This window comes from Denticeps clupeoides, chromosome 1, assembly GCF_900700375.1.
Source record: "Denticeps clupeoides chromosome 1, fDenClu1.1, whole genome shotgun sequence".
Taxonomy (NCBI): domain Eukaryota; kingdom Metazoa; phylum Chordata; class Actinopteri; order Clupeiformes; family Denticipitidae; genus Denticeps; species Denticeps clupeoides.
In genome coordinates, this window is record NC_041707.1 from 21,807,336 (window position 1) to 21,825,520 (window position 18,185).

General features: G+C 40.6%; 1 protein-coding gene across 13 annotated transcripts in view; it reads right to left on the bottom strand.

Annotated features, from left to right (window-relative positions):
• Positions 1–16,561, bottom strand: part of LOC114787857 (phosphatidylinositol-binding clathrin assembly protein) — a 43,870-nt gene extending 27,309 nt beyond the window's left edge. For 12 of the 13 annotated variants that reach the window (XM_028975822.1, XM_028975815.1, XM_028975867.1 and 9 more), the window contains exons 1-2: positions 15,441–16,561; positions 8,242–8,384 (exon numbers count right to left, since the gene is read on the bottom strand). In XM_028975822.1, the coding sequence (XP_028831655.1) occupies positions 8,242–8,384; positions 15,441–15,570 (273 nt within the window). In that variant the 5' untranslated portion in view covers positions 15,571–16,561. The remainder of the gene's footprint in view (positions 1–8,241; positions 8,385–15,440) is intronic. The other variant, XM_028975801.1, reaches the window with a different exon arrangement.
• Between the last annotated feature and the right edge of the window lie 1,624 nt (positions 16,562–18,185).

Genomic DNA, 18,185 nt, shown 5'->3' on the forward strand with positions numbered 1-18,185 from the left:
GTGACAGGGAGGGGGTTCACCCACTGTTATTTCCCCAAAGAATGCTGACTACCTAAATATACTGAATGACCAGGTTATTCCAACAGGGGATGATTTCTTCTTCTCTGGTGGCATGGGCATATTACTAGATGACAGTGACAGAATTCATTGGGATCAAATTATGAAGGAGGATGAGACATCATTTTCAAACATGGATTGGCCACCAGACTTTAACGCCGCTGAGAATCTTTGGAGAACAAGAATTTGTGGAGCCGTTCAACTGTTTCATCATCTCTACAAGATCTTTGTAAAAAATGTATACAACTATAGACTAGTGTAGCGGCAATAAGAAATGTTGGTGGTATGATTACAATGAGACAAATAATCCCTGTTTCATGATTATCTTGATTATTTTACTTGAATGTATTTCACAACTTTATTAACATATATAAGTCACAAACACATTATTACTCCACAAGCTATTTATTGCAGTTTTTTTAAGACAGTTAGGAAATTGTGTAAAGAAATCTCTGCACACATCTACAGGTAGCACAGCTCATTTGTTGCTGCCAAAATCCTTAACTTCAATGCAGTGACCTGTCTAGCAGTTCATAAAGCAGTTCAAATTGAAGTGCAAAAAAGGTGACTTGTTCGTGTAGCAATTCACAGAGGCTACAAAAAATTATTTTAAACATGGCTAAATGATTTTTTTGCAGATTTTTTTCTGCTGGCATCTTGAACAGCGCCTTTTATTACTTTTTATTGTTTCAGAAAACGTGCCTCTTAAGTGGTGAATTGTGGCAGTTTTAGCACTCTGTAACACCTACCCCCCACCCTGTCACCCACGTAGAATCTGCAATGCCCTTTTGGCCACAACATTTTTCCGGCAAGCTCTGCAGATGGGTGACCTGTGGTCCAGGATTTCTTCTTTAGCATATTTTGGGTATCCAAAATATTCACAAGGGTTGGTTGTCCTTCTGCCATGATCCGATTAAGGTGTTTTGCGTGTTTTACTTTGTCTGTGCGGGTCAGGCTATTCTGTGGATTTTTTTGCGATGTTGGGGAAGTCGACCAGTTTCAATATGTTTGATTTTTAGGTTGTGTAAATCTGAAAATATGATTCAGACAACTCAACTGAACCCATGGGGGCATAGTATTTGTCAATGGGTAGTTGTACAGGGGCAGTGGTGGCCTAGCGGGTAAGAAAATAGACCCTTAATCGAATCCCGAACCGCCAAGCTGCCACTGAGGTGTTGCTGAGCAAGGTACCGTCCCTACACACTGCTCCCCAGGACACATTCCGTTGTGTCACCATGTGCTGTGCTGCAATGTTTCACAATGACAATCATATATTGGTTTTTAATTAAACATCATGAAATGTTTCTTTACAACCTTAGGGAACTGTGTTAATGTATTTAAAATGTGTTGGTCAAAAATCAATAATTTTGATTTTTTGTAAGGTTGTGTGGTCCACACTTTAAGACCATATTGAAACTATAGACACCTGAACTGAATAAATCAGGCCAAGTACAATGCTTAAACATATTTTCTAAAATAATATTGAAAACTGAATACTGCTTTGACAGATACAATTAAATTTTGCATAAAAGAAAAATCTCCCCTTTTACCAGAGTGTAACTGACATGCTGAATACTAGCTTAGGTTTGGCATAAATACATACATAACAACATGGATATGTATCAGAGAATTGTTTGTATTCAGTGTCATTCATATTTCTCTTCTCATACCTCGACAATGAACAAAGAACTCATTAAAAAAACATTGGGCATGGATCCAGCCATAGACAGCATTTCCGTTTCAGTCAAGTGCAGGAAATACACAATTAAAATCTTTTGAACATCATCTCAGTCTCCAACAGCAGCTGGATCTTCACTACTTTTTCCCTGCTAAATAGCATCTAATTCCCAACCAATCCACCACTGGCAATACTCTCCTTTGTATACCCTTTACACCCCTGAGGACAAAATGTGGTTAAAATTCACACAGAATGGCTTTAAATAATTTATGCAAATCAAGTAGTGGCTATGATTCAGGGCTATGTGTGGGTGACCAACACCTTTGCCTTGTTACCACAAAACACTATTGTTTCAATCACCAGTGCTCACTTGAAGCAAACAGAATGTAATTGAGGGACCCTGAGCTAGATATGAAAAAAAATCTAAGCACAGTGTAGTAATATAAAGTTAAAATAAGCTTCTAGTGCTGCACGATTAATCTAATCGCAATTGTAATCGCGATGTCAGTCTGTGCGATTACATGAACGCAAAAAGCTGCGATTTAAATGATTAGTACATGGATTGAATCGGCAACATATCACTCATTCTCTCAAAGTTTGCGAGCTGACTGAAGTCTCACTTCAGTCGAATGTGATGTGTTTGGTCACATGACTTTCGATTCGGTTCAATGGAGACCTCAGATTCGTGACTCGCATAGACATATGGGTAGACGCCGCATGACGAGCTGTATCGTACTTCAACGTCGCCGCCATATTGCGATAGGCTCTGCTGTGGAGAGAAGTGCATGAAAATGCCTCACTCTTGTGCTGCTTGGGGCTGTACAAACTGCTGTACGCTCCAAACCAGATCCCGGGGGATTACATTTCATAGGTAAGGCTGGACAATTGTTTTGAATATATTTGGCCATTATAAAATTTTATAAATCTTAACCTTAGCTAAGCTAGGCTAAGCTAGCGAAGCTATGCATTCCTGTGTTCAAGTCAGCCTCCAAACAACGTTTTGGCTAAACGTAGGCATTAACTATTTAGACTGTTCTTAGCTGTTTAAACTTTGAAGGTTTCCTAAAGAAACTCACCTCAGTTTACAAATCTTAACCTTAGCTAAGCTAACAAAGCTATGCATCCCTGTGTTCAAGTCAGCCTCCAAACAACGTTTTGGTTAAATGTAAGAACTATAATACAGGATTTTATAATGTCCAAATATAATTAAAACAGTTGTTTAGCCTCACCAGGGTTTGTCGTTCGACAGTAATGTAAAGAGTTTTTTGTGATTATTTAATTTTGTAGAATTTTGTATTTTTAAAGCACTGGGCATTTCAAGTTGTTATAAGTAGTTTGTATGTTTCACTTTGAAATTAAACATTTCACTATTAGTAATTTGTATGCGACTTTTCATTGATATACAAGCAAGTGTCCTTTATCATATCGCAATCGCAATATTGATCTCAATAATTGCAATATGTCTTTTCCCTACTTCTAACCTCTATAGTTCTTGACTGAAGAACTGCCTATGCCAGAAAGAACAAAACTAAAAAAATAACCTCTGCAACAGAGTGCCAGAAAGCCAATTAAGTGAAGTCAAAGTGATTAGTTGTCACATGTGAAACACAAAAGCACAGCATCCAGTGCACACAGTGAAATGTGGTCTCTGCATTTACCCTTCCCCTGAGGGAGCAGTGGGCAGCCATGGCAGGCGCCCGGGGAGCAGTGTGTGGGCACGGTGCTTTGCTCGATGTCACCTTGGCGGGTTGGGATTCGAATCAGCAACCTTCTGATTATGGACCTGTTTCCTCACCATTTAGGCCACTACTGCCCCAATTAAGCAATTTCAATTGTGGAAGGAACTTCAGTACAGCAAATTTCATGAATGCTACTTTGAAAACAAAGGAAAATCAGCTCCCTGACATATGATTGAGACCGAGACCATCAACAAATGTTCCATGATATATTACAAATAATATATTCCTAAAAATCTGGATTTGGATTTCTAAGACTTAATATACATTTTGCTACATTATTAAAAAAATATGATACAATTTTGTACCTCTCCGATTACCATTTCTACTACAGAGCAATACATTTAAACATACCTTTTTCTTCTTCATCTTAATTTAAGCATTTCCCACAATCACCTGCCCTGCTTCACCACTGTCTCCTGAATTAATATATATGACAGTTTTCAAACTCTGTCATTAACTTAACATTAGCCACCTTCAAAGAAAGGAATTAGGAGAAGCCACTCACTAATGTAAAGGCACAGATCAAAACACAGTCAACACAAGCAGACTTATTTGAGAGTAAACAAGAATGAGGGGGAGCGCTGAAGCTTCTCCTCGGCAAATAATTAATGTGAGAATAAACCTCAGCAGTGACAGTGTGAAATCACATTTATTATTGATTGCTGTGCTGTTTGAATGGCCTGGCAAGCACTGCTGAAGTATTCACCTACAAATGCGTATACAGAGAACACCCAGGCACACACAGATTGATACACAAAGAGATTGATGGCACATTATAGAGAGGGTTTGCTGCTTGAATGTCCAGTCCACACATTTGTTTTAGTTTCTATGGATATGCTCCAGTGATAAACAGAGATTTTACAAAATAAAAAAAGGGGGGGAATATATATATATATATATACACACACACACACACACACACACACACACACACACACACACACACACACATACATATACATATATATCTTTTTTGTGTGAGTGAGAGAGAGAGAAAGAGAGATAACCAGCATAATCCTTGATGCAGATGATTCCATACTGTAAGGAATGTTTGTAGTTTACCTTACTCAACTTTACCCCGATGTAGAACACATTTAAAGGCAGGCCTGAGAGGGAACAAAAATCAATGCTAGTGAATCTAAACTGACTTATGATCACTATGCTACAGTGCTGTGAAAAGCGTAGCACTGCTGCAGCCACCACCCTGTCCTAAAACTCATTATCTAGTCATTATTATACAAATTATTGATGAGACATTTTTCACCCTGAAGAGGCACCTTGAAAAAAAAGTTAATTATTTCCTAAGCTGGTGTTATTTTAACATTGTGCAAATAAAGCCATCTGAAAGGGTGAATGTGACTACAGAGATGTACCAGAACACCAGTGCTGCAAACAATCAGCACTCACATCATTGTGTCGCTTTAAATGGCCACCCTGCCAAACAAGTACAGCACTAAAAGTGTTAAATCATACAAATGACGTTTGGCTCATCCAATGGCATGGTGACATTGATTCCGAGTGAATGCACCCTTTTATAATGAAGCTACTGAGAGGAGCTCTTAAATGGTTATTGACTGAAAAACCAACAACCTCTGGCTAAAAGCATGTGGGCTTTTCACCCATACCGTGTATGAGAGTGCGTATTATTCTTGGTAGGGCAGAAGTCAGCCTTAAACACTGTTATCAGCACTGGGTTATTTATCGCTGAGGCACTTTATCTGAAAGTCTTCTTTCGAGGACCAGCCCTTTGGTGGGGTCCATGCTGGCTCAACCAAAAAAGGGTGGACTCTGCAGAGCAAGACTTAAGATAAAATTTACAGGGTGTTAGTAAAGATTAAACTAAAATTTGGGTTCCTAGAGCTCTTATCCAAATAGCACCAATTACCAAAAGCATGGTTTTAAATTTATTGTAATGCCAATTCAAACCAGAATCTGAACGAGTGCCCAAGACATACAAAAACAGAATTTGAATAAGTCTGTGGAGAAAAAAAATCTATTTAACTTTTTTTTTTTTAATAGCCAAATGCACAACTCTTACATGTGCTCATTTTTAACACCATGTTACGAACAACATACATTTTTGATTGCCAGCTTATTTTTAATTGTTAAACGGATTTTGCACTGTCCTGCAGTTCACACTTGCTGTATTGTTTAGTGTGACTCAAACATCCTTGTTGCATCCTATTATGAAGCACTCCTGCTTCACATACATTGCATTCAGTGAGTTTTGTGTATGTATGTTTTCAGACAATACCAGTAGGTCGTTATGACCAGCAGTCACATTACAGAGAGGTTATTTTGCCGTGCACAGAAATATATGTTGCATTTTCTGAGAGTGCAGATGATGGATCAAAGAATCCTTAAAAACTAAGCAATCAAAATTCAGTTCTGAAACATACAGGTGTTCCAGGAGGCCTTTAAAGGAACAAATCTTATAAACTGTCAGAATCATAAAGGAGGGTGATCACATAAAACATCCCTCATCACAAATTTCAGTACTGCCAAGGTCTCTCAGTGACAACAATAGCACAGAGTTATTGTAGCTTTAGTCCCTTTTACTCGTATAAACTCACTGGTCTCAGCCTTGTCAAAAGTTGCCTAAAGGAGACCAATGGAGAAGGTGCAGAGTGCCGGAGGCCAGTTTAAGAGTTTCTCATTCCTCATAGTGAGTGAGTCATTATTTCAAAAATAAAAAAGGTCAATAGCAAGAGGGTGCATGCACTTCTGTTTGACACCATTGTTTGTCAAATGGTAATATTACCACAGCAAGAAAGATATTTGAAAGATATTTAAGTAAGAACACATAAGAGGAAGTGATGCAGAGGGAGTTCTGGTGTAATCAGCTAGGAGCATCACTAAGATGGTGAGAAGATTGTTCTAACTTGCTGTACCTATTTAAACACTGTACCATGCCACACAAGTACATAGGCCGCAAATTTTACTTTTATGTATGTAATTACTTAGTCACACTCTTTCACTGTGAAACTACAGGGAAAGCAAAAGTCATTGATCAATATTGCAATCGTCCTCCTGTGCACTCAAGCTTACATGCAGCAGCTGTATTTCCTTCTTCGACAGCCAGACTGATCACTTTTAACTTGAAAGTTGCACCATATGCATTTCTGGGTATCTTTTCCATGAGTAGGGTCTGTGCACGAAGTGCAAAATGGCTGATCTGAAGAATTAAGTGGCAGTGAGTTTGCCAAAACAGTTTTATTGGTCCACTGTGACCTATTATGTAATTTCATTGGTTTGATATGACAGACCAATGTTGGCGTCAGGAACCTAATCCACAAATTAGCTGCATTGCTGTAAAATAGCAGTTCTCAAAGCGTGTGAATTTACGGAAAGATAAATAGGCAACGTGTAATACAGTGTGGGTGACCTACAGCCAATCACAATGGAAGCTTGACACTGGTAAAATCCAGAATGCAGTCAATACCTTACATTTCAAGCATTACACACCTACAAACAAGACAAAAACTCTATTTCAGTCCCATTTCAGAATTTATCACCCTTACAAGCTAACGCAGAAGCAACAGGGTCATAGTTAGGGGTGTGCATGGGCAAGGATCTCATTATACGATAGGTATCATGATTCATGGGTCACGGTTAAATTATATCACGATATATTGTAATACTGTACATATTGCGATATTCTACAGTTCACTGAAAATGTAAAAATCGGAGCTAAAATACAAGACGATTGGTCTGTTATGTTTTGCCGTTTCACTCGGTCTGAAATGTCAAGCAGTAATTCAAAGTACCCAGCTGTACAGCACCATCAACCATAGTGGAAGTTGTAGTCACACGCTGATTCTCAACTCGGCTGACCTAAAATGCTCGACAGCACCACCCAGTCGAATAAATTTGTACACAAAAATATCAATATTTGATGTCCCTGTATCAATACAATATCACCACATAAAATATTGCAATATATTGCTCAATTGATATTTTCTAACACCCTTAGTCATTGTCCAAAGATAACATGGTTAAAGAAGGTGGTTAAGCCCAATTGGCTTAATCTCAACTAGACAAAGGGCCATACTGGTTTAGACCATGACAGCAGGCGTCTATCAAATTACCCAATGTCACCAATCTGCCTTTAGTTAAGATTCTTTAAGTCAGCCTGAATCCTCTGTCATCCCATTGTCAGCAGTTCACAGCACCCCCACACTCCCACTCCTCTCCTCTAGTTCTGACGAAAAAAAAGCCACCCCAGTGGCGTCACAAGAGCCAATGCTACACCCAGTATCTGGGACATCAGTGGGAGTGACTCATATAGCACGCCCCACCCTTACAATTCTTACTCTCTCTCTGAGCCGGTCCTCATAATCAGCACTTTAACAGCGGTCTCCTTCTGCCTCCATGGAAGTCTAGCTGATTCTTACAGTTGTCTGGAGACGTCCTCTAACTGTCTCATATGCACTGCGATAGCAGCAATATAAAGCGAGTGTTACACATGTTAAAGAGAGTAAAAAGTGTCAAAATAAATGATGCATATGCAGTGCTCTTTACTCTGTATTGTGACAGTCAATAGCCATGACACATGGCATCAACTTTATTAGAATGAATTGAGATTGCTTTAATTGTAAATAAAGAGAGTGTAAAATACAATTATTACATTTTAACTCTTCCTGAGCTAATGAATAAATAAATAAAAATGTTTAGGGTTAATCTAAGACTCAAATCATGAGTTTGTTAGCAGACCTGGCATGGGTGATGGTGATGGCAGAGCGATGAAAGTGGGAGTGAGCAGCTCACCTCATTGCCGTACATCATTAGATGGTGTGTGGTGATAAGGGCTTTGAACACCACCACCCAGCTGCTGTTGGCCGTCCTCTCAAACAGTGTGTCGGCCAGCTGAGGCACGCTCACATTCATCTCATTGGTGCAGTGGATCAGGTCTGGGTATGAGACACATGGATAAATGTCAGTATATTCCCCAAACACACATGCATGCATGCAAATTGGGCAAAAACAATGCAGTCGTTTATGGCGCAGACTGGAAAATGCTAAATGACCTCAGGGAACAAAACCCGGGTGGCAGGAAAATGTCTAATGTGATTGCTGCATTTTTCAACTACCTTCATTTGTCAAAAAAAGAGGAGCTGGGAGTTTTTAAAAGGATTGTCAAACACAATTTGAAACAGCGATAACAAGGATAAAATCTCTTAAATGCAGCGTTCTGTCATAAACAGAATTCTAAAATTGCCCATAAAAACAATGATTGGCAGAATGATACAGTTCATTGATCATTAACTGATGCTGATTGCTAAATTACAAGGTGCGTTATAAAAAGACAAAAAAAAAAAAAAAAAAAAAAGTCTGCATATAACTTTGGAATATCTATATGTTACAACACCTAGCCAGACAAAATGAAACCGTGCCCCATTTCCTGTGAATGAGCTGAGCCTCTTCCGCACAAACCTCAACCCCACTGCATCTTCAGGGCTTTATAAATACGACTTGGCTCAATATAGAAGCACATCTTTTGTTACGAAAATATCAGTCTTTGTCTCATGTGCTCGAACAGCAGGTATGAAGGTGAAGGCACATTTGTTACGTTTGTGGCCGGGGTCCCATGAGCGCGTCCATTCTTCCAACTAGCAGCCGGCACCTGGCTCGAATGCCGTTTGAGACGTGACTAATCTGTTATCGCCAGAACAGTGCACACCGTTTTTGTGTAAAGGCTACTGATGTGTTTGAGTGTGCTGACGTATGAAGCAGGTCACTGGCCCTCAGCTTATTAATAGCAAAAAGATACAGAATATAATGAGTTATATCCACAAGGAAAAGAATGCAAATTCTTCCATAAAAGCCAATCTAATCTATTGAACATATTAAAAGCCCTGACTGGCTGTTGCTGTACAATCCTCTTCAGATACAAACAGCAAAGATTTTTTTCCTTCTCTCTCCACTAATTCAATTTAAAATGCAGTTTCTCTTGCCAACACCACTGCTAGGCACTGCTTCCCTGGTCTTTTTCCCCCCTCTCTCTCTCTTCTGACGGTCTGGAGAAGAGTCTGTGAGCTGATTGGGTCCTCAGGGACGCTGAGGGAAGAAAGGGAAGAAAGGCAAGAAAGGGAGGGAGGGAGGTGGGGAGAGACGAGAGGAATGCACGATGCTTTAATTTGGGATATATGCTGACTTAATCAGAGGAAGTGGAGCACACTGGGCTGTTGCTGTTCACACACATCAGTTGGAGGTGGTTGTCTTAAACAGCGAGAGAACATGCAGGAGGCAAGAGGGGTAGGTGGGGGAGAGAGAGAGAGCGAGAGAGAGAAACGCATAGAAAAATCATCAAGGCATTACTGAGCCCCCTTGTGCTAAAACATGCCAGCCTGCACCCAGCGGCTATTAACTTTCTCTGTCAAGGACAAGCTGTAAGACTTAAATTTTAATCACATAAAAAAAAAAAAAAAAATCACCCAAACTAGTTATGCCATGGAGAGCGCCACTCAGACAACACACTAATAAAAGTCATACAAGCTCTTCAAATGTCACGGCAAGGTGCGGGGTCTTCAGTGGTGCGTGTAATGAGTGCCAATGACGAGGAGGCAAACAAAAGGAAAATGCCAGGAGCGCATGTGATGCGCTGCAACACTATGGTGTGTGGGAACAACTGGAGGATGAAGAGCGAGGTCAGGGATGGCTCTATCTCTCAATAGCCTTCAGTCTGATCGATGTCAAAGGGGCTTCTGTCCAACCTGCTGGTACTGGTGTGTTCCTGATACAACTGAGCACAGGACTCCCTGCTGAAAAGGCAGGACTATGACAGAGGGCGAATCAGACAGGAAACAAATCTAAACACGAAATACGACCATCCCTCATCATATGCATTATTATTACAGACAATAGGCTTTATGAGTGTTCATGCATCACACTTATATCAGCTTCCCGATTATGAAATTTTCACTTTGTGATAGCTCAGACGATCGGATCTGGAATTTCTCCCGTTATGTCATCATAAGATGAAAGGTTAGTTAGAAAGGTCCAGTTTCTCATGCTTTGTCCACCCAGAGAATTTCCCACCCCGCCCCTAAAAAGGAACTACACTGACAGTCATGGCTTCCAAATATGCAAAGCAGTCCTATTGCTTGGTGATTGGATGTATTTTTTTTAGTTCAGTCATGCAAGACACTGTAGAAACAGCAGATTCATTAATTTTTTTTCTTCCTGGAAAAACACAGACATGACTTCCTACACCAAACATTGTGGTTGGTGAATGGTGTTGATGATGTCATTTTTGTTTGTGCCTGCTCTCTCCTCCTCAATTGCATTTAAAGCTACACACAGCGAAAAGCCGCGTCCTGGCGAAATCTCATTGTGGTTGTAATTCTGTGCCAAGGTTGAATTTCAGAAAGAGACTTAGGATACAGATGCAGTTCAGGCACCACTAAGATTTATATAAAAGCAAAAAAATAAAAATACATGTACTTGAATCAGAGTATCAAAAATACTCTGCACTTAGCGATACAGGAGCATGTAATGCATAAAATGCAATTAAAGATTGTAATGTTTGGCAGGGACAATATCTTGGTTTTTAAGGTCACTTGCATTTTAGTGACAATCGCACTGTGATTCCAGAAGCTCGCCACCATGGTCACCATGCAGACCACCCCTGATGTTTACCTGCACTGACTCAAGTGGTATTTTTGGATTAGGACACATTTGATCATTTTTCCAACGTGTCAATTTTTGGTCCACAAATTCAAACACTAATAACACTATGCAGTCCTGATGACTAATTACATCCCTGTCTTCACCACACATCATTCAGCGCCCCAAAATCTCTTACGCTGTCAGGGCTTTAAACGTGCACGCACCTCCAGCGAAGTCCTTGACATCCTAATCAATTTTTAAAAAATACTATTTTGTTTATCAGTATGTGTGTTTACTAAAAATGCTGCTTTAGATTTTAATAAGTCTTCCATGTCTGAGCTTCCATAGGCTAAGTGCTTCACAGAGACAAGAACAAAATATAGAATTTAAAAACGTGCACAAAAATAGTTTTAATTGCATTTTCATTTAAACATGTTGTTTTTGATGAGTTTGATGAAAAATGTCTAGCAGCACCAAGATGACATTCCTTGGGAATGGGTTCATCCCACACAGCTTTGGGAAATACCACATTCAGGGCCAAAACTTCCCACACTGTCTCCTCAAGCCAAACTGAAACTTGAATGTGAACAAGCAGCAGCACTGTGGCATGAAGTGAAACATCTAACATTAGTCATAATAACAGTCACAGCATCTACAGCTACAACAGAGTTCTCCGAGTTCAGGATAAGGGCTGACTTGCTGGACCAGTGGGAAAACCAGGAAGGCACTTAGAGGTTAAAAAAAGGCACAAAACAGATAAAAATATCCTTGTATTTTGAGAAAGCGAGCAAGTACAGGAGCACTGGATGTTCCTCAGACCAAGGTTATTATAGTTAACGAAAACGAACGATAAAACTAAAACTAGAATTGAAAAACCATTTTCGTTAACTGAAATAAAGAGTTAAAAAAAAACGAAAACTAACTGAAACTGTTTTGTGTGTATACAAAACGAACTTAAACGAACTAATATTATAGCAAAAACGTCCTTCGTTTTCGTCTTTGTAATAAGCCTTTTGGGTTGAATTAAAATCTATTTACTTCACGCTGCCAGTTTTAAGCCAGGTTTTTGACCATTATGGTAACACGTGGTCTGTGACATCACGTGTCCATAGTCTGTCCGTGACGCCGCCGGCTAGCGTGATGGCTTCGGAAGAAAGTGGAAGAAAGTCCTATTTGGGATTTCTTTGATTATGACAGTGGCAAAAATAAAAGTAAGTGCCTTGTTGTAGAAGCAGGTGATACAATATGTGGAATACTTCTCAAGGGGAAAAACCCCACGAATCTGAAAGTCCATTTGAAAAGCTCACACAAAAAGGCGAACCAAGAGTACCTGAACAAGCTAGCCTCTCGCCCGCCCTCCCCCGAAAGAGAAGCGGTAGCCAGGCCAGGTAACATGGGAAAGGAACGTGATACTACAGCATCCATAATGGACTGCTTCCACCGCCGACCAAGTAGCTGCTGGCTAGTAAATACGCAGGAACACCACAAATGAGAAGAAGCATTGGTAAATATGTTTATTAAGACTGGAATGTCTACACGACTGTGTGACTCGATTACCTTCAAAAAGTTCACCACTTCACTTGAACCAAAATTAAAAACACCCGGAGCTGCAAGAGTCAATAACCTTATCGGAGCTAAGATGGATAAGGCTATTCTGGTGATTTTGATTCATGCACCTGACAAATATCTTAATTTACAAAAAAAAACCTAAAACTAACACTGTAACTAATAAAAACTAAACTAAAACTAAGCAATTTCAAAATATCAAAACTAATAAAAACTAGTAAATCTGCCTGTAAAAACTAATTAAAACTAACTGTATTTGAAAAAAAAAAAAAATCTAAACGAAATAAAAACTAAAACTAATGAAAAATCCAAAACTATTATAACTGTGCCTCAGACGTAAAATCTTGTAGCTGTAGCCATGGCACAGTGGCTCACAGTGAGTTAAATATCAATTCTGTTCCCAATGTGATTACTGAAGAAAACCAAAAATGCTGTTCGGACCACAACTAAGACTCCCTTATAGAACTTAACTGAAAAAGGGTAGAAAATAAAAAAAAAAAAAAAACATGAATTCTATTTCTTTTGTAGTGTCTACATGCTCAATTCTGTGGAACAGTAAACATTGGTCAATCCATCAGAATTTTTCGGTCAGGTCAGGGTCACAGGAGAAAACGCAAATGCATTATGCCTGCGGCAATATTCAAATTAACATTCATAGGACCTGAACCATGATACATTGCCATTTTGAAGTACTTGTGACTGTAAATATTAACATTTTGACATTATCATGTCATTCATGACAGGATTATTATTTATCCATATAGCTACTGTACAGCCAATACACATTTCTCTGAGTTACTTCCAAAAGAAACTGAAGTGCCTATTGACTTGTTTATTTAGGCTCACTGTATTTATTTCACTATTGTCTACATTAAGCAAAATTTTCTTGCACAATATGTACAATTGAAAATTTGAGATCACAATAAAAATCCCTTTGACTTCGATGTGCACCTTGGTGTCTAGCTCACTTTGGTGCCCCTTTTGGAGGTGAACATGGGGCATTCCTTTACTGTGTGGCCGATGAATTTGCATTGACATTTTCTTTTTGACATAAACCTAGGTCTTGTGGTCAGAGGTGAGAATTAATTATGAATGACGATACAATTTCAGACCCCACTCCTTGGCCCCTATTCTCCAACAAGTACACGGTTCTTGAAGAGCATAAAAAAAGAATTTCATCTAAACGTGTGATCCTTTAGAACCCATACTTGCTGTGAACAGTTCTATACAAGGGTTCCTAACCCTGAGGCCAACCTGCAATCTTCATTCCAATTTCTCTTTAACAAGGTTCATATAACCATGATACATTTGGGACAGATTTGGGGGAAATGGTCAATGATGGGGAATACCAAGGAATACCAATCATACAAATATAGTTTCATTATCTGGGGTTGATAACCTTTTTGATCATTCCTAGTTTCCTCGTCATCATGATGCACCGTTTTGCATGAACCACAGCAGTGGCTGTGGTCAATTCATCCTCCATTTGTTTGTAGTAAAGGTTAGTGGTTCCTTGATAAGATCTAGGATGTTCTTCCATCCTCTTTGGAGCAGTCAAATGACATGCTACCAGAACGAGGAAACCATTTACATTATACTGCTATAATGTATGATGTGCATTTTGCCATTGTGAAAAGCTGAGTCTAGTTCACTAACCGGTGGGAGACTGTTTTTGTGGTAGTTCCCATTCTTGTTGCCACATCAACGTCTAATTGTCAAACGCTGAGCTCTCAGGCTTAACTGGTGTCGACACTTTTCAGAAACCAGGCACGAGTGCAGCTACAAGCAGGCATTCGAAAAAGGGACGAAGGCTCCGATTAAATCCCGGGAAGAATCTTTTACTAGATGGTGCCACACACAGCCAAATAATCTGTGACTGCAGTCAGGAGGCTCTAACTTGAGACACAGTCGTTAGATAAAACGACAAGAGCGTGTCACAGCAGCTCACTACAAGGAAACCTGCTGATTCATTATTTCTTTTAATACTGTGAGCCTACAGGTCTAATAGATGTTTATATGCACTTTATATTTTCTATCACACAAATCGTGCTGTTGAAAAAACAGCATGGCACAGAAGAGCAGCCACTTCCACATGTTTCGGCAACGCATCTAAAGATCAAATGTCAGATCCACAGTGCTGGAATTAACATGCATTTTACATTTTCGGCTAAATTATAACATCTAATTGTGCCCTTTTGTCGTCACGGTCGACTCTCCGATAGCAAGCGAGATTGGATCTCTCTCTCTCACACAATCTGTAACAGGACTGTTCGTGTGACCCTCATCAAGGCTGTTTCAGAACAAAGAAGTTCTGAATGAATGTCATTCATGAAACTGGTTCTGTGTCGAGCTCAGGAATGCATTATTGGTCTCTATTAATCTCTCGTCCTGCAACCTTCTGCAAATAATTCTGGCGTGAAGATCGCGACCTCTGTATACTAATGTGCATCGTGTCCAACCCGGTCCACGCACACGCGGCTCATTGGCGAGCGTGGACACCATGTTCTGGAACATCTGCTGGGTGGATGAAACTGTGCAGAAGGTGCCCGAATGACTCAGTTCCTTCCTGAAACCACCATTCCCACGGCGACGTCGGCGCAGCTCGGTCGAAACGGGCCACAGTGAAAAAATCGTGAACGATTAATTGGCCTTCCTAATGACACCCATAAAAAAAGAACGACTGGCGCCCGTCTGACGTACGACCAGGACTTTATTGCCGCCATTGTGAGACGACGACACAGGTTGTCGGAAGACGAGTGAAGGTTCCACGCGAACCAGGGCAGAATACTCACAGTCAAGGTGTTTCTTTTTGGGTCCGCTGACTTCGTGTGTCGTCGCTTTGCAGACAGCTTTACTTATCGACGATCCGGTCATGCTGTGCTGAGCCGCCGCGATCCGATCCGTGATCGATTGCCCTGACATTTTACTAACCTCCGCTACCGAGACGACGATTATGAAGATATTCGGCTCCTTTGCACGAACAATTGAAAAATGCCCCTGGTGCCGAGAGGAGCGACTACGCTGTTGTCCCAGACGCCAAAGAGGTTTAGAAGGAAGCGTGAATAGTGAGGAAACAGCTTTTCTTTAGGAAGACAAGTACCGGCCAAAAAAATAAAATAAAAAAAAATCTGAAACAGCTGACAGGCCCGGTGGGATTTTTCTAACCAGTTATTAAAACCAGCTAACCCGTTTCTCACAACGAAAATAAACGTGTGAGACAATTATTACAAAAAAAAACCCCACGGGTTCAGCTAGCCTGGTAACCGGCTAAGTGTTCTAACGCAATTTTAACCCAGCAAAACGAAACTAGCGTGACCGGTTTCTGGTGAGCGCAGCTTGCCTGGCTTCTCTGGGGCAAAATGTTAAAACGCTTCCTACAGAATGACAACTGAAGTTGAGCTAGCTCCTGTTAGCTAATGTTAGCATCGCAGCACTCGCCCCAAGAACAAGTCCGGCAGACGAAGACGGAGGGAACACCTTGCTGGGTGCTAACGGTCATAGCTATTCAGCAGAATACAGTCGCTGAAACGTGCGTCCTCGATTCGACAAGGCTGTTGTTGGGTTTTTTTTTTTTGTTTGTTTGTTTAACCCGCTCCAGGGAAAAATCCACGTCCGTCTCAGTCTTCGGCAGAGATTAAATCGGCTAACGGCGGCTAGCTCTCTGCATAGGTGAGGTCTCGACTACTAGCTGCCCAGCTAAACCGCACAAAATGTAGGCCCCGGCATCAATCCCCATTAACGACGAACTGCTCTGGCCGTTCGCGTGGCTAGAGAAGACGACAGCTGGGCTGCAGTGCAAAACGTTCCCCTCCACAAAAAAATAAAATAAAAATCTCAGTATTTCCACGGCGCCGAAGTTGTCTCCGCGTTCGCCGCCGGTTCTCGTTAACTTTCGGTTCCACCTTAAGATTCTCGTCGGTGGCGCCTTTTCGCCGCTAGAGGGCGTGAGATGCTGAATTCTCCAAACCAAACGTAACACCTTAATTTACAAAGTATTCGTTATACATGATCATTGATTTACGGCAAATAATCTTTATAAGTAGCTACAACTAAATAACCACATTAATAATGGCACTGTATTCTGAAATATATAATGCAAAAAGAAATTATATAATTGTATTGCAAAAACAAAAAAAAAATTATTATAGGAGGTATTATACATGGATGGTAGCCTAGTGGGTAACACACTCGCTTATGAACCAGAAGACCCAGGTTCAAACCCCACTTACTACCATTGTGTCCCTGAGCAAGACACTTAACCCTAAGTTGCTCCAAAGGGACTGTCTCTGTAAATACTGATTGTAAATCGCTCTGGATAAATGCTGTAAATGTATTATGTTAAACAACTTGTTAGAAATATAATTCAACTCCATTTAATATAAACATTTGCATTAGAGGTCTTTTTTTGGGAGTATTAATCTGCCATTGCACAGTCATGTGCGTATGTGTAGGACATGTTCATGGAGATATTTATTGCTGCTGCAGATATGCCTGATGCCACTTGTTGCAAGTCCCTCACGGGACTTGTCTTGTCACTTATCTTGACCGTGACCACTACAACTAATTGGTCATAAAACCCATGTGCTGATGTGAACACTTACAAGGGATCCGTTGCTGTTTAAATGCACAAATGCAGTCAATAATAAATCATATTCATGTTGATATTTTATTCATGTTGATGCTTAAGTGCAAAATAAAGCACTTCAATCAAGAAATAATCAATCAAATACACACAAATCACCATGGAGACACAGGTAGTGCCAAGCAATGGATTGATGTATGGCATGCTACATATTTATCCATGTATAAATAAGGCCACGGGGCACTCATCACACTCCTGGGGGGCATCTGTTGGGATTAGAAATGATTGGGCCATGTCTACTGCAGGGTCCACGCTCGCACAGGTCCTCTCCACGCGGACTCATCTGTGGCGTTTTAAAGGGCCCCCTGGCGGCGACGACACGCTACTGTCCGCTGTTTTTAAGGTGGATCCGACACAGAGCCGGTGACGGGCGTGGAGACAACTTCAGTGTCGGATTTCACCGAAGTGTTCGTCAAATAAAGCCGCTACAATCTCAGCCTCCGTGTCAGAATACAGATACTGTTACAGTAGAGCCTCTTACCTACGTGAATACCTCACATGTTAGGTATCGACTGTTTCTTTTTATTTTAATGCAAGTCCAGGCCGGATCTGTTGGCTCGATCCAGAGTCTGGAGACGTCGGGTTACATATAAAAAAAAAGCCCTGCGCGCCATTCCGCTTCGCTATTATGAATAATAAATATAGTAATACCTCCGCCCTTAGCTACAGCGTGGGTTTTTAATGCGGCAGCTAGTACACCCATAACAAAATGGCTGAGCTGATATCAGGTGATTGGACAGTTCCGCCATCGTGTACAAAAATGAAGGTAGACATTAAAACAAAAGTGTTCGATCAGATCCCTTCGATCCAGGCCGGACTGAACGAGGCGTTGTCTCTGTAGTTCATGCGTGGTGCTGTGGTTGGACGCAGGTAAGGTCGTACCGGAACACGCTTT